The sequence below is a fragment of the Dermacentor albipictus genome, chromosome 6, assembly GCF_038994185.2.
Source record: "Dermacentor albipictus isolate Rhodes 1998 colony chromosome 6, USDA_Dalb.pri_finalv2, whole genome shotgun sequence".
In the NCBI taxonomy this organism is placed as follows: domain Eukaryota; kingdom Metazoa; phylum Arthropoda; class Arachnida; order Ixodida; family Ixodidae; genus Dermacentor; species Dermacentor albipictus.
The window spans coordinates 6,054,660-6,081,027 of NC_091826.1; the positions used below are offsets into that span (position 1 = coordinate 6,054,660).

A 26,368-nucleotide genomic window follows, 5' to 3' on the forward strand; every position below is an offset into this window, starting at 1 on the left:
CCCCTCTGCTTTCTATGCTACCAGCCCCACCCTCCTTTTCAGCCTTCTATTGCTAATAAAAAGCGCTTTCATAACACAATGCCACACTGGCTCCTGCGCCCAGCGGCTCACACACACAGTAAGTCTGCCAACATGGCACGCAGGAAAATATTTTCTTTAAGTTACTCGCGAAGAAAAGAAATAAGCTGCACGCTGTAAGCTTTGCTCCAAAACTGTACACACTGTAGTTGAAGTTTCATCTAATTTCATTCGGCACCTCAAAAGAAAGCACGAACGTGTACACGCAAAAAGAGAGAGAGCTGGCAAGCCAGTGGAAGACAACATCGACCTTCACTGCTGGGTGCAGCTCCGTGCCTGTTCAGCGAAACGCTGCTCTTCACAACACCATAATCAACATGATTTGCACTGAAATGGAGCTCATTCATGTTGTCAAGAGGGAGGGATTAAACAATTCATAACGATAAGTTTACAACATTATAAGCCGCCTTTCATCAAAGTAACTGCTTCGTATGCTTTCAAATTCAGGCCGCTGTCCCGGGCTACAAGTTGCCATTGAGGGATGACCTCTGAAAGAAGTCCCTGCCTGAGAAAGTGTCAGTGCTGCAGAGTCTGCAGCGCTGATACTTTGCCGGGCAGGAACTTAAGCAAAGGGACACTTCTTTGCAAAGAGGTGGCTAAAGGCCTACAGCGTAGCCCGGAGAAGCAGCTCGCAAGCACGCAGACTGACTCTGCTTTTTTGATGGGTGCCCTCCAAGACCCAAGGTTTAAGTCTTCTTGGTGTTCAGCTGCAACAGCCGAGCAGATGTGTTCTGCTGTGCTGGGGAGGGGGCCTCATTTGTTAAGCCACGACAGCGCCAGCACTATCGCAAATGTAGACTCTGAAGCAGGACCAAGCAGACCGATGTTGAAAAACATCAGGCAAAATGAAAATGCCCATCACGAAAATATGCCTGGATCCATTGCAGGGGAAATTCCTCTTTACCTTACAGAGGGAACTTGTGCAGACATGGTTAGCCCCTGACCTACTGGAAAGTGAACACTAGCTGCATTCCCTTGCTTCCTCACCACACAAGGGCAGTTTTCGCACTGAATGTGACGTCAGGTGACGTGGAATGAGTTTTCTACAGCACCCTTCATAATGACAGTGAAGCGAAATCAGCTGTCAAGCACGTCTTTCGAGCAGCTCACGTTTGCGAGACGCAAATCATAGTTAGGTAGAAAGCAATTGCTTTAGCTCACTTTTTTTGTTTTTAGAACTAACTGTTGAAGCAGCTGTCATTTACCAGGGTGTCTAACAAGTTTACATTTCTAAATTCCCCGTATTTTCCAGGTTTTCCCTGAGCAGCTTTGCAAAATTCCCTGACTGACACAGAACTTTGTTTTATGTCAAGACAGGCTGACACTTTGTTGCCTGATGCTGTCACTCTCTAGTAATCATGCTAAAAGATAAACGAAACGACTTAATCCAGTTTGAATAATAAGGAGTAGCATTTATTTTCTTCAAAAAAGAAATATGAAGGGAGGGGTTAGTAGAGTGCACAGTGAGAAAAATACCTTTAAAAAGGTTAGTAAGACTCATTGCTAATCGAATTGAACATTATCAAATACGAATAAAAAGGAGATCCATGTGGAAATAAATATTTTCGAATACCCCCTTCAGTCACGAATTATGAATGACTGTTTATACATGTGTGAAACATAGATATTGCTTGAGACTCCACCAAAAGGAGCAAAATGACTCTAATAGCATCTTACTATGAGTCATTGTAATTACAGAGTAAATAAATATTTGAATAATTTAAAGTCAGTCATGCTACGTTTCTTCATAAAAATGATTAAATCCCCTGCTTGAATTACAAGCACAAGTTATTTATTGGCTTCAAGCATGTCAAGAAACAAAAAATTTATACATTTCGAGGTTGATACCGACATGCTCCACATCACACGTCACTTAAAACACGGTAGTGCCTTCACCGAAGTAGTGCTCTGTAGTGACGCATATTGCTTTGAAGTAAAATGGAAGTAATTTAGGTTATCAGAATGTTCAATAAGGTTAATGTTTGTGCTCTATTCCTTACTACCACTGCACAGAAATGGCAAAAATAAGGCGCGCCCACAAATGTGGACAGCGTGACCTAAGGGGATGTGAGCCATTTCTATCAACTGATAGCAAGCTCATTGGTATGAGGCCCGAACTTTGTTGCAAGTGAGATTCTCTCTCAACAGCTGGTGGGACAACCTCAACTGTCCTCACATACTCTCATCCTGTGCACAATGCCTCAGTGTTGCGTTTCACTGCTTTAAAGAGTTTATTTTGCTTTGGATGAGGGACACCTGCATCTCGGCGTCAGTCAACACTCAAGCTCCTGAAAAAAAAAGCAGCGGCACGCTTCTTTTCCTGTTTATTCCTCAATGCATAAGTCCTTTGTGTTCACATCCTCCTTTCACCATACGTTCATCCCACGGACCATTTGAATGATCCTCTTGGTCAGTTTTACAGTCAAAGTCCGACTCTTCGGACTTCCTAGGGGCCGTGAAAACGTCCGAAAAATCAGGCAGTTCGAAAAAATGAATGCGTGACTTTTACTGCCCTTAAGGGCTCAAAGCGCCACAGGCACATCCAAAAAGGCCTCCCAGTACACTTATTAGGCACATAGGTGCTCGTACTGTGACAGGAGATGGCGGATAGACGCGTGTACAATTACGGAATACATACTGTGTCCCATGACAATTGCCCCTTCCCACGCTTTCTATGCTTCACTGCAATACTTTTGCATATGCTTCAGCACGTGACATTGCTGCATTGAAGCCAAGCTGACTTTCGAGACACGGCGTTCTGCAACGCGCCGTGCTTTCCGAGCTTTGAAGCCAATCGTGAGGACCACAAAAGCGGAATCGGTGCCGTTGCTGACAGTGGCGAATTCTTTTAATGAAAAACATGGCACTGAATGGCAAGAAGCTTAATAGCGAACGTCGAAGTACCGGCCTAGCGTTTGCCGCGGTAGTGGCTACAGCCGCCAGCGGATCTGCGTCTGAGAGTGCTGGTTCAAGGCAGCGAGGTAATCAAAATGGTGGCAATGGTGGCTTTGATTAATGCCGTTTCGGACCTGCGGTCATGGCAAAAAGTCCGGAAAGTCGGACGGCGAGGCGTTCTTACGTCCGAAATTTCAGATGTTCTGATACATTGACCCCATGGGATACATGGTCGCACCGTGAAGCTGTGCGTCCAGAAAGTCAGTCGTTGATTGCACACTGAAAACTCCTCCAGCCGACAACATGGCATCAAAAGACGATTCATTACGATCCCTCTGTTACTTGAGCCAGCACTACCGCGACTTTCACTCACTTTCAATAAAATTACAGTTAATTTTCCCTGATAGAAGCACAAATTCCCTGAGTTTTCCCTGAGTATTTCCAGACGATTCAAGATCCCTGAGAATTCCCGGTTTTCCGGTTGGTAGACACCCTGTTTACACTTCAGGTTTTCAAAACTAAACAGCGAAGCTCCTATTTAGCTCACAACATTTTGTTGCAAAATTTCAATGAATAAAACCCACATAAAGCTTCTTTTTGCATCTTTCACTGCTTGCAACCTTTATTGCAGCACTTAAAAATCACGAGGACACCTAAGCAAAAATATGCTATGTCGTCATTTTATCATTAACACATTTGAGCTTAAACAATAATACTAAACCTCACAAGCTGTAACAACATGCCGACTATGCAAACATTATAGGTAGCGGGAGAACTGCCCCTGCGGGAATTAGTAGAGTGATTGTACTGCACGAGATATTTCGCCAAGCTACTATCCCTCGACCTTGGTAACATGTTTTGCGTATTTTTGCAGTTGTTAACACGTCTGATGACATCAGCTTTATTGTGCGTTCATCAGTAACTCGATAAAACTACCAAGATGCCTTTGCTACGTTGAGGAATTACAGGAATGGAATTCAACCGCCCGGCCACTCCCAGAGTGGGAATGGGCTGTTTTTTCATTCCAAGGAATGGAATTACGGCAAGTTATAATTCCCCGGAATGGAATTGGAATGGAATGGGGGGCACCCACTTCGCAACATTGCTATATAGTAGCACTGCAAATGTGCAGAAGAAATGAAATCACTCATATCTTATTACCACTGCATCACTTAGCTTATGACATCAGCTGTACAAGTTTTAGTCTCGTAGTCTATTTGAAAGTTCCAGGTGGGAAACTCAAGACGAGTTGTCGAGACTTAAAGGCCAACTGTAACAAAATTTTGACCACATAAAAAACCTAGTTTCAGATAATTTGTACATGTAGTAGCCCCTGTGCTAAACCTTACATTTGAAATACAGGTCAATCCATCACAAACAGCTTGCAAAAATCGATTTTTCCTACCAAAACTGAAAAAAAAAGACGCTTTTACATTATCGCCCAGCAGAAGTGACGTACAGTGAAGAATGTGGAGAAGCAGCACCCATGCTGTCTGCTTTCCTTGCTTGTATTCCGTTCCGGTGTAATGCGAAATATTCTCCGAGTGAAGCCGGTTTTCTTTATGTGGTAGTCGATGTTCAACAGCAAGGCCTCAATGCGTTCTCCCTCCGCTCCAAGATGAGCACATTGAAGTGACCAAGCTAAAGGTGCTGTATAGTCCGGCTTAACACAGACACGATCCACGCGTGGCGCAGTTGCGCTACATCAGCGAAAATTGGACGCTCTACAGTGCAGTGTGGCTGTTGCGGGAATAAAAGATGTCCTATCGCACGCCGGAGCAGCTGCAACAGGGTGCATCGCGCACTAGCTTGGCTGACCAGCAGTGTGCTATTCAGGTTCACTGAAGCAAGCGAGATGCGTTTGTGCCTTTGGTTAACAAAGAAGCACTCACTCGCTGCGCACTAGTCTGCTAGCGCTACGGCAGCAACTGATCGCTGCACTGCTGCAAGTCAGGTTTAAAGCGCAGGGTAAAATTTTTGCAATTTTAGTGTCTCCTGCATAACGTATCCGTTTTCACTGGCCGCTGCTTGGCATGCTAGAAGCGCTCGACTCGTCGACCGATCAAACAACTAGCGCCACCTGTAGTAAAGGATGATAAGTAGTTGAGGCTTGGCACGTCAGGGCTGGAGGAGCTCGGCTTGGCGCAAAGTGTGCATAAACTCACGGCCAGACAGGCCGGACTGCGGTCATGATAAAACCCCATAAAACTTCACCCTTTTTGCTCTGGTGGCATTGCATTCCTGCATGGCTTGCCACTGCATCTACATCATGGCTGCCGCATCGCATTCTTCTTCATGACAAATGCAGCATGCGGTTCCCACTCGTTTCTGGCACTGTGTCAGAAAGGATTTCGTTTGTCTACTTTGACGCGTCCGATGTAGAGACGCGTGAAATATCTTGATAATGCACTACCAGAAATGATTGCTTGAGAATATTGCCCTTGAATACAACTTTACTTTGAATGTTACCTTTGGTTTTGATGCGCGGTCATGGCATATTGTGTTGTAGTCACCCCGAGAAAGCGTTTGCCAAGCAGATCTTGATGTGTAAGTGAGTGTGCTGTTGAAATGTAGCTTCTGCAGCTTGCTTCTGCAGCTTGCAGGCAGTTGCACTTGCCTGCTGTGCTGCGCTGCATGTTTTTGCTCTGAAAGCTGAGACGGGGAAGATGTGTTCGGCCTTCCTCTACTCAGCATTGTGTACTGCATAGCCATTGCTCATGCCCGAGCATGTATTCGAGCACCCGACGGCCACACAACGCATCGGCATTCTTGCAACAGCTCAAATCACGAGTGCAACAGGGAGAATGCATGCGGAGAGAGACGCTCGTCAATTTACAAATGATGAGCGAGCAATGTGCCTGGCTTCCCAGACACAACATGACGCAACTGAGAGATCAGCAGTTGCATACGGTTCTATTCACCATATCCGCATCGCTACCGCTTTGCTGCCAAGTGCACGCGCCGTCTGCATAGGCGCTATTTAATAGCTGCTAATAACAAAATTAAGCAATTACCAGCCCTGCGGCTTTGCCAAAATTACTTGGAGAGTATAAGCTAGGAATTTATAGCCAATTTAGCCCAAGTGAAATTTTGTCGCAGTTGCCCTTTAAAAGCATGAAGTCTTTAACAGAGCAACTGTCTCTCCACCTGTGGCCGAAATATTGATTTACGCAAAAACTTAATACAAAAAATAGTTTAAGGAGGCTGCAAATTTGAAGGTCATCTGAAATACCATGCTGCAGTCACATCAAGCACGTAGGCGCTTGTATGGCAGTTGCCCTGCTGCATGATGGAAATGAAGAAATGCTACTGTTTCATATAAAACAGACAAAAATAAACGAGATGTTTCGAGATTACTTGAATCATATACATTTAGACAAAATCTTTGCAAAAGAAGATTAGCATAAGCATTTGGGCTGAATGATTATGAATAAGAAGTCCCATAAAGCTATATATTTTAACGAAATAAATATAGCCTACTTAGACAATGGGAGTCTCAGAATACTTAAAGGGTCACTAAAGGCAAATACGAAGTTGACGTGGACTGTTTAAGTACCATTCCAGAAACCTCGCAATGCTTGTTTCGTGCCAAGAAAAGACTTAGTTTACAAGAAAATTGCATTTGAAGAGTCTAAACACCTTTTTCGAAATTCAAATCTCCCGCCACCTGACCGGGGGAGTGGTGACGTCGCATACACCATCGCTACCCTTTGCTGCCGCCGATGAGTAAAACGGCACCCGACAGATGGCGGTACCAAACCAAGACAGAGTGGCAGATTCGCCACTGCAGCTGCTTTTTGGTCAAGTGGCATAGACCGTTCAGGCATCCCGCGTCATCTCATGGAAGTTGAATTCTTTGCTACTTGCAGTTTGTGCGAGCTTTAGGAGCCCGCAAAACCAGCGCAGCACTACGCCATAACGAAACTACTGAAATGCGAAAGCGTGGGCAGCGTGGAGTCGAGCGAAAACGAAACCTTTCGATTGCCCGCGTCATTGTCAGGGTTATTTCAATGAGTTCTTTTTTCTAAAAGTAAAATAGAACTGGACAAGTAGCATTTTATTTCGCCTTAAAATACAATACAAGCATGTTTTGTGCAGCGAGTGGTTGAGTACTAGTGACAGAATTTAACTGAGGAATGATTTCGTCTTTGGGCAAGTACTTGAATGTCCCCGGGGAGTTTCTAATCATGTCCTGCATTTACCTCACTTTCTCGATTATTAAGGCTCTGTTCACAATAATGTTGAAATCTTAGAGATTCTTGAGCACTAATCTATCACTTTACCAGGACTTAATATTTGCCTTTAGTGTCCCTTTAAGTGTACCCATGGACATACGATTTTCACAACATGCGTAACTATGTCATACAGAAAGGAGGTTGCATACATCACAAAAAAGAAAAGGTCAGAAGTTTTCTATTCCTCAGTACCCTTTTTGTACTATCACAAACTCTACTTACCATTCGATTGTTATAATAAATATTAATTTTTTTATTGTTATTTTAAATTACAGTCAACCACTGAGTTTTTGGACTCCCTAGGGACCAGGAAGATGTCCAAAAAAAAAAACGCGTGTCTAGTTGCCCTCAAGGGCTTAAATTGGCATAGCCACATCCAAATCAGATTTAAAAGCCTGCCAGTACATTTGATTAGGCATCTCGGTGCTCGTACTGTGACATGAGGTTGCAGTTGCGCACGTGTGTAACTAAGGAACACATTTTCAGTGGCCCCTTTGCACTCTTGGTATGCTTTGCCGCCATACATTCAGTATGCGCACACTTAGTAGTATGTATGACAGCGTAACACGTCTGTATTGCAGCAAAACTGACTTTTGGGAACCGGCATTATGGATTGGTTTAGACCTTTGCTGTTGTTTCCGCACTTCGACACCATCAATGAGGATGACAAGGGCAGAATCAGTGCCGCTGCTGACAGCAGCGAATCCTTTAAATAAATAACGTGGCACCCGACTGCAGGAAACTTTATAGCGAACGTCAAAGCAGATAAGCCTAATGACAGCACAGAATGACTACTACAGCTATGGTGTACTGGATTAGGGCAGTGTACCATCCGGGGGCAAAAATGCAATGACTATCAGTGGTACTGGAGAACTTTGATCTACTGTAGTGTCATCTGTTGCTGTAGCCTGAAGTCATTGCTGGCAAGCGGAAAAAGAATGGTGCAACACAAGGCCTCCGGGATCAGCTGTTACAGTTGTCGCAGAGTTTATGCATACCTGTGCGGAGCTCACCGATTGCTTGCTGCGGTTTTTCCAGCGGGGTTCGCACACTTTTTGTGCATGACAAGCACTGGCTTTGTAAAAGGCTTTTTTTTTTAATATAGTTTTTTGTGCACAGAGTTTCCTGCACAACGTTTAGAACAACTCCAAGCTTCTTCAGGTCAGGCACATTGAGAACCTTGGCTGTATTGTTGCCCTTCGGGTCTGATTCTCTGATGCAACATGGAAGAATCTCTTGCAACCCACCAGGCCCAGTACAGGTGCTCATTCTGGTCCTTCTCATCCTCGTATGTCTCGAAAGAATTTGACTGCAAAAACATTGTGTGCTTACCAAACGGAACGAGCACATGAGTGTTTGTTTGTCTTCTGCAATCGAAACACTGGACAAACGATCAGGAACACTGCATGATCGGTGGTTGGAAACATGCAAGCTTAGACGGCGTTATTGATGTATCTTGTATGATTTACTGTTTTGCAAACTATATGAACTTCAATTGGGTTTTGAGAGCATTTTAATTTATAAATGTGGTGAAGAACATACTTAAATTTAGTGTGCTAGTGTACACCGGTAGATCGGAGCACCCATCTGGTGGTGTCATCACAGAAGCATCCCCGGTTCTCCCATTGTTTTGCTATACGGACGACACACTGCTATATTTGAGTACACCATAATACCACTGCCAGTGAATCGGCGTGCGAAAGAGCTGGCTAGAGGCTGTAAGGTAATCAAAAAGATGGCAACAAATTCCTTTTCAGACCTGTGGTCATGCCAAAAAGTGCAAAAATTTAGACGGCGCATGGTGTCAGCGCACGAAATTTCAGACGTCCTTATACATTGGCTCTATGGGGTACATGGCAGTGCTGTGAAAGCACCTGCATGTCCAAAAAATCAGTCGTTGACCATTTTTACACAACCGCAACCTTCCCCCCTAAAGAACCGCCCTAACCACTGGGGTCTCTTCCAGTTCCCACGTAGTGGATGGATGCAGTTAGTTGAGAAAGAAAACAGCCAACCAAACAAAAAGCAAATAGGACACTGGTCTTCACTGTGGGAGAACACTGCTGTTGCATAGAATGAGCTCAGAGTTGAAGGAATCGCTGAAGTCTGCTGTCTTTTCTTTTACCCTGCAGTGCATGCAGGTTTTCAGAAAGCCGAAAACAAACCTCAAAGCTTAGCACCTTATTAAGTAACTTACCTTTTGAGTGCGCTTTCATGATTAAAGCCTGAAAATGGGGCATTGTCGTTGCCATCCTAAGCGAAAACTTGTCACCATCTTCAAATGACAATGACCCGCATTTTGATAGTAGGCTGTTGCCAATGCTGCAAACAGCTTCATTTCTTTATCTGACAGTAAAACGTAGGCAATTTTCTAACCAATTCTCTTAGAAAAGAAAGGTCCATGTTAGAACTACATAACTACAAAAATCATTGTCTGAGGAGATGTTTTCACTTTATAATCAGCATTTTTGATGGGAGGATAACGTCTTCAACTGAATCACTGTCCCGTACCATTGCCAAAGCAGATGCTCCATCCATTGAGGTTACCATTGAAGTTCAGCCACATGCATGGTGACTAGTCAAGTTCTAATTATTCGGTGAGCGGCAATTTTAGGATCAAAATAATTAAAGTATTGGCCCATGGAAAGATATGGGCATGAGCAGGGACCCTCAGTCAGGATTGAATTATTCGAAAATTAAAATTGACCAAAGTCAAGTTAATGGAAGTCTACTGTATTTTTGTCTTCAGTGATGCTGAAATGCAATGCATTTGACTTACTTTAATTTGAATCCAATTATTTTAATTTTTTGGTTGATGCAACATTGACCGACGGTCCCGGCTGGTGCCCATGTTTCTGTATATCCAAAATTTCGAATTCCATAATTGGACTTGACCAGTCGGCATGCATACATCTGGCCCCAATGGCGACCCTTTCGTTGACTCTAGTGATGGCCCCAAAAGTCTTGGCGACACTTAGCGGAGAAAGAATGCGTCAAATGCATCTTATCTCACACAGAAAATGCAGAAATTCGGACTGCCTTTGCCTGATCCCAATAAGAGATTACCATTTTTACCCAATTCTAAAGGGTGCCTTTTCTCCAGAAAAAGTTGTCCGTAACTTATCTGCGGATTACAATCACAAACAAAACCAAAACTGCATTTGTGGTATGGCCATCACTATTCTCATCACAAGTAGGTGCCAGAGAAGTTTTCTGACAGGGTGGAGAATGATGGTGCGCTGCCTTCAGGTTTTAATTATGAAGGCGCATTCAAAAGATAGTTATTGTACATGCTAAACTAGCAGCAACAAAGTCACGTCATATATTTTCGGCCCTTCAGAGACCATGTTTGCAGGAGAAACCAGCAAGGCAGTTAGAAGAGCGAAGGTTGGGGCTAGTTGGTTGTATATTGAATTATTGCAGCACACTGTACTGTGAAGTAAGATGCAAGGTTGCCAAGAAAGAACCCTGACGACAGTAGATAATAGCAAACTAAGAGCCGTTTATTGCACACAACCATTGAGCATATGCATGTGCTGATATCAGCAAGTCAAAACATGGCAGGTGCAAAAATAATTAAAAAGCAATCACACAATCACAAAAGCATAGAAGGGAAATGAAACATTCCATGTCTCCACTCACATACATTTATTGATGCTTTCTATTATATTTTTCCCAAATAAACATGACCTCATCCTCAGTGATTAGAATTGACTGCACACTGATGCACTGTTATAGGGGTCCAGAACCATCCCTCGGCATTGGTGAAAAAACACAGTCTGCGGACAGCATATTCGGCTGAGAACATCTCAGCCAAATTCTGTAGTCGTGTGCAGCATGTGGAGCTCGCAAGTGGAGTGCAAAATCATTTTTCTCATACACTCTTTTCAACAGAAGCCTTCTCACACTTTTCAGGTTGCCTTATTTCATTCTATAGCAGATTCATATACACGGCTGCAAATGGCCAATAGCTGACATTAATCAAAAAGGGTGGTTAGATCAGTGCACTTCTTCCTCCTGTTACTGTGTATATTTATCGACACAGATTAGTAAACAGGCTGAAATAAGCGAAAATCTGTGTTTAGAATCAGTGTTTCGTACTTCTGGAAGTACATACAAATATCATGATATTGCCTACTATTGTCAGCCAATGCACAGGTGCACCCGCCTGCATAGGAATGGAACTAGCCACACTGCTTATCAATGTCATAGCCGTCGGGTCTCGTTTATTTCTATTAGTTTTGATCACTCAACTAGCCTCGAACCACGCGAAACTTAAGGTCAGACAAGACATACACTTGCCAGCGTGCACTTACTCCTGGCCACTCCTGGCTAGATGCGTTGGCAGACTTCGCCTCGCTGGGAGCTTTCGCGTAGTGAGCTATCGACAGCGCTTCACAATGCACAAGTTAGATGTAGCTACTATCTGTTGGTCAAGATGGTGCAGGACAAAGCTGGTCCACACTAAGCATGGCCAGACTGGAGCACATGTGTGCGCAATCCAGCCTTGTCATGCACATAGTTAGCCACTACAGTTCCATACAGCCGCGTCTGCAGCATTGCGTAGATACCGCGGCCACCAAAGGGTGCCACGACGAGCGCACTCGTTGAGATCACTGAGGCTTGCTGAAAACAGCTTCAAAATCAGATAACAGCACCAAAATTGGAAGTAGTGGTGTCTGTGTAAACATCCAAAACCAAATTTGAACTACACACCACAGTGATGTTCAGTGGGTGGGGCATTGTGAGCACCACCCCGCTTTGCCTCAGCCTTCGTGGCGCAAAACGTTGAAGAAGGTGCAGGAGCACCACAAAGGGGATCACAGGCAATCTTTCATTGCCAATAACTCCGCTTCTGCTGAATGCATTAAAGTACTTTTTGCTGTAAAGTATTTCTGAAATAGTCTGTTTTAATGTCAAATGCATTTCTAAACTTCAATAAAAAGTGGTTCAGGACTCCTTTAAAGATCAACAATAAACAGAAGACAGATGTAGCTCCAAAAGAAAAACAAGAATAGCAGCCTATCATAATACTGTACGTTCATAATATATGTCACGGACTAAAGATGATCGCATAGAGACACAGCATTCCTATCGTTTACACAGCATATAACATATTATTTGGCCTGCGTCATAGAGTTAACAATGGCAACCTAAAACCTAACTACAATGAGTGCAATGTGAAGCCCGTCAAAACATTTGTGGCAAGCGAAGTAGTCTATTGTGTTCCACTTTCCTGCAGAAAACAGTATATAGGTCAAACTGGGAGATGCATTAACATGTGCCTACACAAACATTATCATAACTGTCAGCAAATCAGCCATCCTGGAAACATAGCTACACATTGCAACAGGTACAAGTGCACAAGTATCATCTCACGATCAAAAGATACAAAGAAAAGCGGCAGATTGGTAACAACATGTACATCAATACGGCATAAATTCTACTCAATGAGGATAAGGCCACATTTATTCAGGGAAAAGATAACAGAAGGCATTGATGAATGTATGTGAGCAAAGACGCTCAATGTGTCCTCTCATGTCTATGTTCTTGTGCAATTGTCTAGTAATTTTTTTACACATGCCATGTTCTGACATGCTGATATCAGTGCATGTATGTATAATATACTCAGTGATTGTGCAGAATAAGTAATTGTTACCGCGCCTTTAACAGTGTCATCCGGGTTCTTACACTTTATTTCGCAGTAGCATGTAGCAATAACTTAAGTATAGTTAGCCTAAAGAGAAGCCACCATTCTGTTCGTGTTGGTTGCGGATTTGTGAAGGTATGTGGAATATGAAACACAGTGAACCTGCAGAGGATGACATGCTGTAGTCCATATACAGTAATAAGAAGCTGTATGGTATTGACGACGATAGACATTAGGAAAAGTAAGTTTCCATTCTGTGAAGGTAAAGTCTACAGCTTTAGTTTTATTAGTAGAATTGCAAGAATCAGAGGCATGCTTGTTTGTTGTTACAGAACCCTGAGCAAGTCAGATTTAGATGTACATTGTTTGGCATTCTGAACCCATAAACACTGGGTGCACATTCGATTTGGGAGGTGCATTATAATTGGAGAACTATTGCCAAGGAAGCAGTATTTCAGCACCATCCAACACCATTCCGACATTTTTTATGCCCCTCTATTTTTTAATTTGGCCTGGCAGATCATTCAATTAATTTTTATGGGTCCTGTCAAGGTTAAATTTACATGGAATAAGGCCTGGAGTGTGCGAGTTCCTCTGGTTATAGCTCAGCTAGATCCTTCAGTACTTTTCTGGCCTGTTACCTAGACTAATGTTACTGTTTGGCTAAATCTAAAATTTCCTAATCTTGCAACATAGCAATGCAGAGAACAATAAGCCATATGAACTGCACAATCCAGAATTCAGCTATGCCTAGCAGAACTACATAGCCACTATTCAAACTTAAATTGCATTTTTATATTAAACCCTCACTATAACCAAATCCCTTAATTAAAAGTTCTTTATCTCGCATCATTATGACTCTACTTTAGCTCATCCACCTTTCATAAAATCCTGCTTAGAACGAAGTCAATTTCTTGTCCTAATGAATTTGATACAAGGGCTCGCTATAGTTGAATATTTTTAGTTAAAAATGCATGGGTATGAACCAGATTCTTTGTGTTGAGCACTTACATCAAGCAACACTGTCCACTGGTGCTCATTCTGCCAGTACACGTTCTCTCGATTCTCCAGTCTGTGGTGCATCACCACAGTCTTGATAGAGTAAGAAGACAGCGGCCATTTTTGCTTGTCCCTCAGAGCCTGCAATGCAGCACACGTGCTTACATCATCTTGCATACTCGACATAGCACACAGAACGTACCGTCTTGATCCGATACTACTGTTTACAAAAGCACATCATTGCAAGAGGAACAGCCACTCCACAGAGAAGTGCAAATACCAAACAACAGAGCAGCTGGCCAGGCAAAGGCAATATTAATGTTAAAGTAACAAGCACTTGCATTGCTGGAAAAGAAAATGAGGGCAACAAACACTTGGACGCAGGCAAGGTGCTATGGCAGAAGTAAGACCGACATGGTACCGTGGTTTGTGCCACAATTCTCGTACTGTGACCGCAGCGATAGAGTATCACTGTACTTCGGTGCATTGATGGAGCAATCTTTCCGACTGTTGTCGACAACACCTGTACTGGCTTCCTGGATTCCCCAATGCTGCTCCTGCTGGCTGCGATCAGCCACCAAGCAGAGCACTGCACGTGCACACACAAAAACCCGTCTGTTGGTGGGCTCAGACCATGCTCAGGCCTGATGCTGTTCGTCCTGGTCCAGGCCCATTCATTGATGAGCCCAGACACGGGCATGCTGCATACATTCACGGTATTCTGTGCAAAGCTAAAGAACTTTAAAGAAAACTGGCTCCAAATTACCTTACAAATAAAATGAAAATTCGTTGAAGTTTACTTTTGGCTTCTACATAAACAAGCTTGCTTTTCTCGAATGTAAACAAAACAAAAAAGGATATCATAAGCCTCTCTTGATACCACTTCACTGTTACCGCTTTTGCGATTGCTCTATGTTACTTTTGATTTTATATTTTTATGGCAATAGTGCTATTTTAATGCTTTTTATTTATTGCACCAAATTGAAGCTGACCTAATGGTCAATGCAGTATTCATCTATGGTTACCACCTTAACCGCACTTGCAACGCTTTTTAGGCCTTAAATCTAAGCATTAAAAAATCATTCGTCATAGGTTCAGAAGGGTTAATGCGGCAGCTCATTCCCTGCTCATGAGCTTGTAGCTGCATGTGAAGTGAAGAAAATTTCCTGTCTTTAATTTCAAATAAACGGAGACAATGCTGTTAGTAGTGATAGCCTGGTCCTTCATAATTGAATCATAAGTGACATTAGCGGCTGCCCCGGAAAGGCGGTGGTCACGGGTTCGAGTCCCGGACCAGGACGAACTTTTCTTCAACTGTGAGACTTTTCTTTCAAGGAACCCATATGGGTTTCCTTTGTAGTAATTGCTATGATTGGGCGGACATCTCATTTTCCCTTAATTAAGGTCAAGATCTTCAAATGCTGTTCAAAATTTAAAAATTCAGTATATTCTATTAGTGAAGATTTCTCATGTCCTTACAGGGAGATTAGAAAAACAATTGTGGGACAATAAAAAAGCAAACTGCCACAGAAATGAAAAGGTCTTCTTAACATATAATAAAGTAAGTATCAATGGCCAGCTTTCTAAATGGGATGAGGAACTTCATGACATGGCTGAAATAGAAAAACATGCTAAAAAGCAAGTGGAAAAAAACAAAAACGAGCAATCTGGCAAAAAGAACAACAAGCAGATGCCATTGACCCTGCTGAACATAAACACACGCAGCCTTCTAAATAAAACCTGCCACTTGGAGGCTATCCTTCATGCCTGGAATCCGGATACTGTTTTGATCACTGAGACTTGGCTGCATTCAGCCATTCAAGATGACAAATTCGTTTTCCCAGGCTATGTTATCATTTGCAAAGACACAGAAACTAGAGGTTGGAGAAAGGCCTTGATCTTGGAAAATGATTTATCCTTCTCAAAATTGCCTGACATTCCAGGTGTAGAAGCCATTTGTGCAAAATTCACCTAAAAAGTAATTCTGTTAATGTTGGCGTGGTCTATAGGCCACTAAATGCTGAAGCTGTGTATCTGAATCTTCTTTTTGATTACATGTATAGATACGTCTACGGGTCTAGGATAATATTAGCTGGTGACTTCAACTGCCGAGTTGTTAATTGGAATACCTTACGTTCAGTTGTTGCAACAAGAAATGCTATGTTTCATATACTGTTTACTTTGGAACTTGTACAAATTATTAATGAGCCTACTCATGTGCAAGGAACACCAAATTCTATACTAGATTTGGTCATTGTTAGTTACTTTAAAATAGATGACTGTAAAGTGGAAGTGTCAGAGGCAATTTCTGACCATGAAGAGCAATTTCTGACCATGAAGAGCATGAAGAGCAATGTCAGAGCAATTTCTGACCATGAAGTGGTGCTATGTACGCTATGCTTGCATTCAACAGAGCAAATGATGCAGCTATTATGACTTACCTTATGCATGAATTCAATGGTTTTTATGATTTGTACGTCCAAAGTAGCATTACTGTTAATGCTTTGTAGGCACATTGTAAGGAGCATGTGATGCACTGCATCACAACTTTAGTCCCTTTGATAAAGAAGGTCATAGGCAAGCACAATCCGTGGATTACCCGAGAAATAATTCACGTGAAATGAAAAACTAAAAGGTTAAGCAAGAGAAATACGCAACGTACAAACTTAGAACTAAGGGTGCACATAGTTCACTAACAAAACAGTTAAAGAAGGAAGCACTGAACGCCAAAAAACGATTTTGTGGCACTATGCTCAACAACTTCATTAAAGATTCACTGCACAAGTTCTGGAGATATATCAACAGAAAGAATGTTATTTCAAGCTCGCCTACACATGGAAAACAGCAAGCTGACTCATTTAATAGTTACTTCCAGTCGATTTTCACTGCCGACAACAATGTTCTAGGGACACGCAATAGTAATGAGTCAACACCCCTTTTAGGGGCTCTGGCCATAAGTGCATAAGTGGGATTCTTTCTTTGCTGTTGAATCTTGATGAAAAAAAGAGTTGTGGTCCTGATGGAATTCCGAACGGTTTCCTCAGGCATTATGCTGAACAAATTATTGAATACCTCTACCATATATTTTCTAATGTTGAATTCCAACGGCGGAGTCGGAGCAGCCAACGGACTGCGCGAGTGACCACTTGACTCTGGCGTAGAGCAACGCCTCCAAATTCACGAGGGGAACACAACCTGCGCCGCTGGAAGCGGAACTTCTATCTCCGAATTACCCAGGACGCCTTGCGTGCTGTCATACCCTTCCGCTGTTTGCTCCCAGCACCGCCTCACCGGTCACTTGTCTCTTCAGCGCCGTTCACCTGTTGTTTTTTTAAAAGTATGGAATGGATATCTTGCCAAGCGTGCAGCAGCTTTTGCTTCCTCGCAAGTCGTGACCGGTGGCACCTCCCAGCAGACAAACGTAGTAAAGGAAATACGTCACGCAGAGTTCCGGTCCACTCTGCCGATTTTGGCAGAGCATCCTTTTCTGCTCCACGGAGTGACTCCCGCTCTGAATCCCCTCCGACTCTCTCACTGGAACACCTTACTCCCGCCCTCACTCTGTCATTGGAACAAACTTGCTCCAAAACGAGCAGAAAAACTTGCTCAGACTCCGCCATTGGAATTCAACATAAGTCACTTCAGGACAGCTGTCTACCAGCTGAATGGAAAGTAGCAAAAATAGTCCCCATTCTCAAATCAGGTGACATAATGTCACCGTCTACTTACTGACCTATATCTCTCACTTGTACCTGTTGCAAAATTCTTGAGCAGATCTTATTAAAATTTCTCATAGAATATACCAAGACTGACAATATCATTCATCCCAACCAGCATGGCTTCCGAGCAGGATTGTCCACTGTTACTCAACTTGCTGAAATTTTTCATGACCTCGCACGGGGCATCAATGATCAAAGTCAAACTGCTATAATTTTCCTCGATTACTCGAAGGCTTTTGATGAAGTGTCACATGCTATACTGAACGTAAAAATAAATCAGATACAGGGCGAGGGTCACGTTACAAGATGGATAGCCAGCTACTTATCGGAACACTGACAATGTGTTCTACATAATGAACCATGCCTCTGACATCATGCCGGTCTTTTCTGGAGTGCCACATGTCTCTGTCCTAGCACCATTTTTATCTTATACATCAATGACATTACACATCACATGGATGCAAAGACTGCACGCTATATAAAAAAAATAAAAACTCAAGAAGACCAAGAACTAAATACAGCTTTAAGCAATGTCGTACAGTAGTGTAATACCTGGAAAATGGTGATCAATCTAAAGAAACAGAACCGATGTCAGTCCCAAATAAGAAATCAAAGCTTAGCTACCCTTATGGCTTTGGCAATGGCATCCTTACTACAGTAAACGAAAAGAAATATCTTGGTGTCATTATTTCTGATGACCTCAGATCACAAAGCAAAGCCCCAATACAACCAAAAAAGCAATGAATAGTTTATAGTTTCTTTAGCGTGCCTTGCCTTTTGCAATTTCAGATACCATGTTACTCGCATATAAGGTCCTTATCTGTCCAATCTTAGAATACACAAACATCGTCTGGCTTCTGTATATGCAAAAAGAGGTACACCTGCTCTAATCGATGCAATGAAAGTGGTTCGCTTTATCTACAACAGGTATCGGCGCACAGATTCCCCCACGGAGCTGTTTCCCCGCACATGCCTAGACACATTATCAAGTCGTGCAACACTTCAAAAAGTCAAGTTCTTATATCAATTAATACATAATGCATTCAACATGAATTCTGCTACTTACACTAGTTTTAACCATTCTAGGGACATGCGTCACAAGCATGAATTGACGATAAATGAATACTTTTGTGTTAACAACATATATTACTTCTCTTAATTCCCCTGAGCCATACGTGAATAGAACGTCCTCGATAAATTCACAACTTTGCAGGATAACCTAAAAAAGTTACTTGAGCCCACGGCTGCATCAGTCCTGTCAACAAGCCAGACTTCATGACCATATTCAATCTGTTACTGATTTATGTCATTAACTGCTAGATGTGTACTACTTGTATGAATGTATGAATGAATGCTTTTCTATGTGCATGAACGCTTGCTTTGATGACCACTATAAATTACAAATGTTGTCTTACAACCTGCCCCATGTTCTTAACACATATAAACACACAATAGGATATACTAAAGCTGAGCTCCGGAAATATTTTGTTGAAATGTGATTTTATGTTCTATATGTTTTGCTTGATTATTCCTATTTCACTCTGAACATTTGTATGACCATTTGAGCGTCTCTATTTTCGATTTTATTGTTTAATTTTTTTTGCGATAGATTGTTACACTCTGTATGTATAACTGGCGAATGTTTTCTCTTTATTGACTGTAACTATTGTATGTGTGTCTGATTTCTGTACCACTCGTGTGCTACTGCTTGTAGGGGTTTCCTGGACATAGTCAAGCTGCTCATGCAGCTTTTTTGCCAGAAAACCCTCCAGTTGAACCTGGAAAATAAACTCACTCACTCACTCACTCACTCACTCACTCACTCACTCACTCACTCACTCACTCACTCACTCACTCACTCACTCACTCACTCACTCACTCACTCACTCACTCACTCACTCACTCACTCACTCACTCACTCACTCACTCACTCACTCACTCACTCACTCACTCACTCACTCACTCACTCACTCACTCACTCACTCACTCACTCACTCACTCACTCACTCACTCACTCACTCACTCACTCACTCACTCACTCACTCACTCACTCACTCACTCACTCACTCACTCACTCACTCACTCACTCACTCACTCACTCACTCACTCACTCACTCACTCACTCACTCACTCACTCACTCACTCACTCACTCACTCACTCACTCACTCACTCACTCACTCACTCACTCACTCACTCACTCACTCACTCACTCACTCACTCACTCACTCACTCACTCACTCACTCACTCACTCACTCACTCACTCACTCACTCACTCACTCACTCACTCACTCACTCACTCACTCACTCACTCACTCACTCACTCACTCACTCACTCACTCACTCACTTACTTACTTACTTACTTAAAGTTGGCAGCTCTTTTGGTCTCTCGTGTTCTGCACTTTATATGTTCGCTTATGAATGCTTTGATTTCTTGTCTTTTTTACATCTGATTGCTACCTTACTTAATTATTGATTGTAATTTGTATTTTCTTGTGTATAAATTCACTCCTGTAAAGTCCCAAGTGCAATTAAAAGTATATTCAAATAAAAATAAAGATAAATCATGATAAGAACGTCATCAGCACACATGGCACTGCCACCAGCAATAGTTTGCTTGCTTCATCACTTCACCTTACGCCGCCATCCGCAGCAGTTCGTGTTGCCGCAGCACTGTCATTTATACCGGTTGAATCAAGTTTCATAACATTGATAATGACATTGGGCTGCATGGAAATGGGCAAATAGTACAATGCATGTGCATACTTAGACAACTCCCAGAGGAGTTTCTGTGCAAGTTTTCTTCATTATTCAACTGCTCAAATATTATATTCGGAGCAAAACCATCAACAAGAAAATTGTAGGCTATCATAAATATTCTCGATCCAGCTTTCTGTTGCTCAGTATGTGCTACATAGCATTTTCTAAGCCTGAAAAAAAAATCCTACGAAATACAAAGCACTGCTATGTAGCTGTGTAAATTACTCCAAATTCACATTCAGTAGGAATAGAGGCCACAATAAGGACAATGTGTGGCAAAAGGTTAACTTGGCTTGCTGAGCTATTAGCTGCACAAATAATTACTGCGAACTTTCTTTTCTCTCTCGGTTCCTTGCATAATACATACGAGGTGCATAGTAGGCTTCTCGGTGTCCTCAAATAACAAATTTGTACCGACTTCACATTTGATGGAAAAATAAGACATAACTAATCTGCATGCTAAGTTTGCTGTATGTAGGAAAACATGGTGTTTAAAGTGTTACGTGCATGTTTTCCTGGTTTCTTGAGATAACTAATTGTGACACCAGGCTTAAATTTTTCCGATGTGGTTCCATTGCTGTATGTTGGTACTCAAACTTGGATAAAATTTTAGCACTGGCAAACAAAACAGGGAAAAGATGTAGACAGCAAAATGCACTAACTTCAACATTTCATTCCTGGGAAAATTCATACTTTGATATACCATGCACCAAAGTGGCATTCCTTGTCAACATGTCTATGCAAAGTCTATAGACGCAGTGTGTACACAGTTTTCACCACTCCACTTGATAGTCTGCACCTCTATCATTTCAAGCAAATCCTTGCCTTTGTGCCTAGCAAGGATCACATGATTAGTAAACAAAGGAGCGCAGCCACACCGCTGACAGTGAATAGAATGATAATCATCACGGTAATTCTTTACATTTAAACTATGTTCTCTTAGACTGTCATTAAGATGTCCCATTTACCAACTTGTGTCGAGGCAATGCCATAAAGAAGTTGTGCCATCATAAGATTCACGCAAGCCTAACGAATCAGTCTAAACGTTTGTAGGCAGCAGGGTTCCCGAAGACCTTGCAGGTTTCTGTAGTAGAGGGCTTATTGAAAAGGTGTTGTATGAAAAGTAGCACCAATATACAATATACAATAAATATACAGTAAAAGAACAGGTGAAAAATGGAACAAAAGATTCCAGTTATGCCCTATTTACATTGCATAGCACACTGTCCTCAATAGATTGCTAATCGAGTAAAGTAAGAGTTGTTTTTTTAGCATCAGATAAACTTAGCAAAGTGTGTCAGTTGACAAACCCATGTGGTAAAACTGCATCTGATTGTTCTAAGCAGCATCGAAACCATTTTGTTGATTGTGAAAAGGCAGTGGTGTACGAACTGCCATTGTCCTGTAGTAGGAAATACATATGGCAAATAGGATGTTGTCTTCCAGTGTTGAACCTCAAACAGAGACCTGTACATGTGTCTGGTCCATTAGGGCCAAATTCACAAAGCCTTTTCATTAACACATATTAACAGGCAGTTGAGCAACCAAATGCTACGGGGCCTTTGGCCAGACATAACATATAATATACTGCGCTATACTGCTACACAAAGAACAAGAAGGGACTGATACACATGTGCACAAACTTTCAACTGTTTATTATTTACTAGTGCACATAAAATATATACATGATAGGGTGACTGATAATAAATAGAAAAAGTGAAATGCAAGACAAAAATAAAAGTAATCTATGCACATCTGATTTCACAATGACAGGTATGGCCCCGTCTAACGCTCATCTATGAATTTAAATCTATTTCTCCTAGCGCAGGGTGTCTGCCAAGTTGACATTTCCAAATTCCCTGAGTTTTCCAGGTTTTCCCTGAGTGCCTTTGCAAAATTCCCTGAGTGACCAGAAATTTGTTTTACGTAAAGATGGGCTGATACCATGTAGCCTAATGCCGTCACTCTCTAGCAAGCACGTTAAAAAAACACGACTTAACCCAGTTTGAATAGTAAGGAGCAGCGTTTGTTTTGCTCCAATAGAAAACAGAAGGCAGGTGTTAGTAAAATGCACAGCGAATAAAGTATCTTCGAAAAATATGGTAAAACCCATTGCAAATTGAGTCGAGCATTCTCAAATACGAATAAAAAGGAGATGCATACAGAAGCAGTATCTTCAAATATGAGTTATTCCTATTAACTTATAGCAAGCTCATTGATACGAGGCTCGTACTTTGTAACAAGTTAGATTCTCTCTCAGCAGCTGGAAAGTCAACCTCGACTGTCTTGACATACTCTCAGCCCGTGCAAAATACCTCAGTATTGCGTTTCACTACATTTAAGTGTTTATTTGGTTTGGATGATGGTCACCTGCATCTCGGAGGCAGCCATCACTTTGTTTTTTGAGTTCAAGCTCCTTGAAAGAAGCAATGGCCCGCTTCCTTTCCTGTTCATTCCTCAATGCTTAAGTCCTTTGTGTTCTCATCCTCCTTCCACCGCGCGTTCGCCCCACGGACCACTTGAAGCATTCTCTTGATTAGTTGTACAGTCAACGTCCGATTTCTCGAACTCCCTAGGGACCGTGGAAACGTCCGAAAAATCGGGCAGTTCGAAAAAAAGAATGCAAGTCTTTTACTGCCCTGATGGGTTTAAATCACCACAGGCACATCTGAAAAAGCTCTGAAGGCCTGCCAGTACACTTATTAGGCATATTGGTGCTCCTACCTGTGACAGGAGATGACGGGTGCATGCACGTATAATTAAGGAATACATAATGTGTTCAAGAGAACAGACTGGTGGGCTAGTTGGTACTACGTAACCAGCACTGCGTGTTCATTTCCTTCTCTTGTCCGCATGTTGTTTTTTTGCGCTTTGTCTCAACGTAATGTGTCCCTTGAGAATTGCCCCTTCCCACACTTGTTATGCTTCACCGCAGGACCGATTGCACTAAGGCAAAACTAACTTTTGGAAACCGGCTTTCTGCAACACATTGTGCTTTCCGAGCGTCGAAGCCATGCAATTGCGATGAACACAAAGGCGGAGTCAGTGCCATTGCTGACAGCGGCAATTCTTTCAATGAAAAAAATTCCCAGTTTTCCAGGTCTTCCCGGTTGGTAGACACCCTACTAGCACCACTGAAAAAGTGGTTTACCTGAGTCATCTTTTAGCATGAAGTAAGCTTCCACAATTTCACATGCATTTTTAGAGTTGCAGCGAGCCAAACCCACGGTTTCATTGAATATAGGCTTGCAGCCGCATAATGTGCAGTGTGCCGCCAAATGTCCTGGCGACTGGAACATTTCTGTCGCATACCTGTGCTCTCTTAATGTAATACTGTCACATTGTAGCGACAATGAAGAAAACAGTTGCAGAACTGTGAATGACACTTTTTACTGGGTGAACCTGAGCCCAGAAAGCAAGTTACACTCAAAGCACAACGATAGCAGTGAACACAGTCGGCTATCATCAAAATCTGATCTGCAGGGCAAGCACGTCAGCTTTTATACATGAGTCATTGAAGGTTCCAGTATAACTGCTGGTGCCCGCATGTCTTCCAGAAAGTATTACACAATTCACACCTCACATACAATCAGATTACGCAGTGTTCGGTGACAACAAACAATGGATAGAACCATCGATAACATTTGAGAAGCTTCCGATACATGCGGGCACGTCCTGCGCTGAGCGATGACGTCTTACCTTTGTTAGCCGGTTAAAATGTGGTCACCAGAGAAAGATAAACAAGTACATGTGTTAATGTTAATACATCCACCTGCCTGCCACATGTAGGATTTTCTTCAAGTGAAAGGGACCTTGTAGGCAATGTCAACACATTCCAAATACAGTAAAACCTTGATCATTCGAAGGCCACTGGAGCACGAAAATTCTTCGAATTAAGCGGATTTTTGAATTAACCGAAATGAAGAAAAAAAAAATAAAACAAGCAAGAACTTGCTGCAAAAAGAAATCACCTTGATTTTCCATGTTAGAGAATGATTACTTGATGAGATAATTGAAGCGGGTTTGCTTGGCTCGGTAGTTCGCCCAAGTGCCCTGTTGGATCTCCAGCTGGCTCACAACACGTAGCATATAAAAAATCACCACCGCTGCACTCAACAAAACTATGGACAACGTTCACAGAATCAATAACCCCCACTAAACCGGGCGCTTGACCACAAAAATTCAGACTTAATGGATATCGCTGACTTCATAAAGGCATTGTCACGGTTCCAATTGAGCTAATGTATTTTTGCGACCCATTTTTCAGACGAATTGAGGCCCCAAAGTTCAATTTACCAGATGAAATCGCACATTCCAAGCCATGCTATGCATTCTTGGAAGCCATGATGTTGGATTTCTCACTGGCTTGGCTTCCAGTGGCCTGTTTTATCGCCTCCTAGATAGGGAGGTGCATGCTGTTCAATACAGAATGCGCCATCCTTTAGGCTTGAAGGCCTTGCCCGCTCTTCTTTGGCTGACAAAATGCTTCAGGAAATTACACTTCTTTTTTTTTCAGTCACCACCATCGTCATAATCGCTTAATGCCTGATCAGTTTGTTTATATATATATATATATATATATATATATATATATATATATATATATGTAGGCAAAAGTCCGACATCGCTAAGGACTTCTATTTCTTTAATCTAGGAGAAAGACTTGTTAGGGATACCAAAGAATTTTGGAGGTATGTGAAGCGTAATGGCAAAGATAACAGGTCAATACCTGCTTTGAAAAATGAGGAAACTATTATTCATGATAATGAGTCTAAAGTTGAAATTTTTAGCCGTTATTTTTCATCTGTCTTTTTGCCGTCTAGCTCACGTACTGTCTGTTTTGAATTACCTGCTGAAATAGACCCCATGCCAGAAGTTACCTTTTGTGTTGATGGTATCCGTAAATTATTAAAAGATGTGAACCAGGCTAAGGCATGCGGCCCTGATAACATTCCTGCCGCTATCATACGGAACTGTGCGGACGCGTTATGCTTTTATTTCGTCCGGATGTTTCAGAAGTCCCTCAATGAAACTGATATGCCAGATGATTGGAAGTTAGCGCGAGTCGTGCCCATACATAAGAGTGGGGTGCGTAACTCCGTTCAGAACTACAGGCCCGTTTCCTTAACTAGTATAACCTGCAAAATTATGGAGCATGTAATATACAGTTATATGGCCCACTTAACTAAGCATAATCTCCTAAGTCCCTGCCAACATGGTTTCAGGCGTGGTTTATCGTGCAATACACAGTTGGTAGAGTTTATTCATGATTTAGCCTCGGCAGTTGATAAGCAACAAGTTGTGGACTGCGTTTTCTTGGATTTCAGTAAAGCGTTTGATGTAGTCGCACACAGTCTCCTACTCTCCAAATTAAAAGCTTATAACTTGGATGTCAAAATAATAGCGTGGATTGCCGAATATTTGTCATTGCGGAAACAGGCTGTGGTTCTGAACGGTATATCTTCGCAATATGCATCAGTTACGTCGGGCGTTCCCCAAGGCTCAGTGTTGGGGCCACTATTGTTTTTGTTGTATATTAATGATATTTCAGCTGGTATACAGTCTTCATTCAGGATGTTTGCCGATGATTGTGTTGTTTATAGAGTCGTAGATGCCATTTCCGATTCACAAATCCTGCAAGTTGACCTAAACACTATCGCAGACTGGTGTGTGCGTTGGGATAGGTCATTAAATATAAATAAGACTGTTCACGTCACCTTTACAAGAAAACGAGCTAATCATCCCTATAGGTATAGAATTCATGATTCAACTCTAAAAGTAAGCAAGGAATTTAAATATCTAGGTGTGTTTTTTACTTCTGATTTACGATGGAACAAGCATGTTAACTATATTGGAAATAAGGCAGCATCAGTTTTGGGATTCTTGCGGCGCAATTTTAGTCATTTACCGAGTAACCTGAAGACGCAGTTGTACTTTAGTCATGTACGTTCAGTACTTGAATATGGATGTGTTTGTTGGGACCCACACACATCTGAGCTTATAAACAAATTAGAAAAAATCCAGAATAGGGC

At 42.2% G+C, this 26,368-nt stretch overlaps 1 protein-coding gene across 6 annotated transcripts in view; it reads right to left on the reverse strand.

Moving 5' to 3' along the window:
- LOC135901427 (cyclic GMP-AMP synthase-like receptor) overlaps positions 1 to 26,368 on the reverse strand; it is a 90,172-nt gene that overhangs the window by 17,328 nt on the left and 46,476 nt on the right. For 5 of the 6 annotated variants that reach the window (XR_010564121.2, XM_065431216.2, XM_065431218.2 and 2 more), the window contains one exon: positions 13,870 to 13,998. Coding sequence is in view for 5 of the 6 variants with exons in the window: in XM_065431216.2 (XP_065287288.1) it covers positions 13,870 to 13,998 (129 nt within the window). In the remaining variant the exon portion in view is untranslated. Of the gene's footprint in view, positions 1 to 8,285; positions 8,518 to 13,869; positions 13,999 to 26,368 lie in introns of those variants that run through there. The other variant, XM_065431220.2, reaches the window with a different exon arrangement.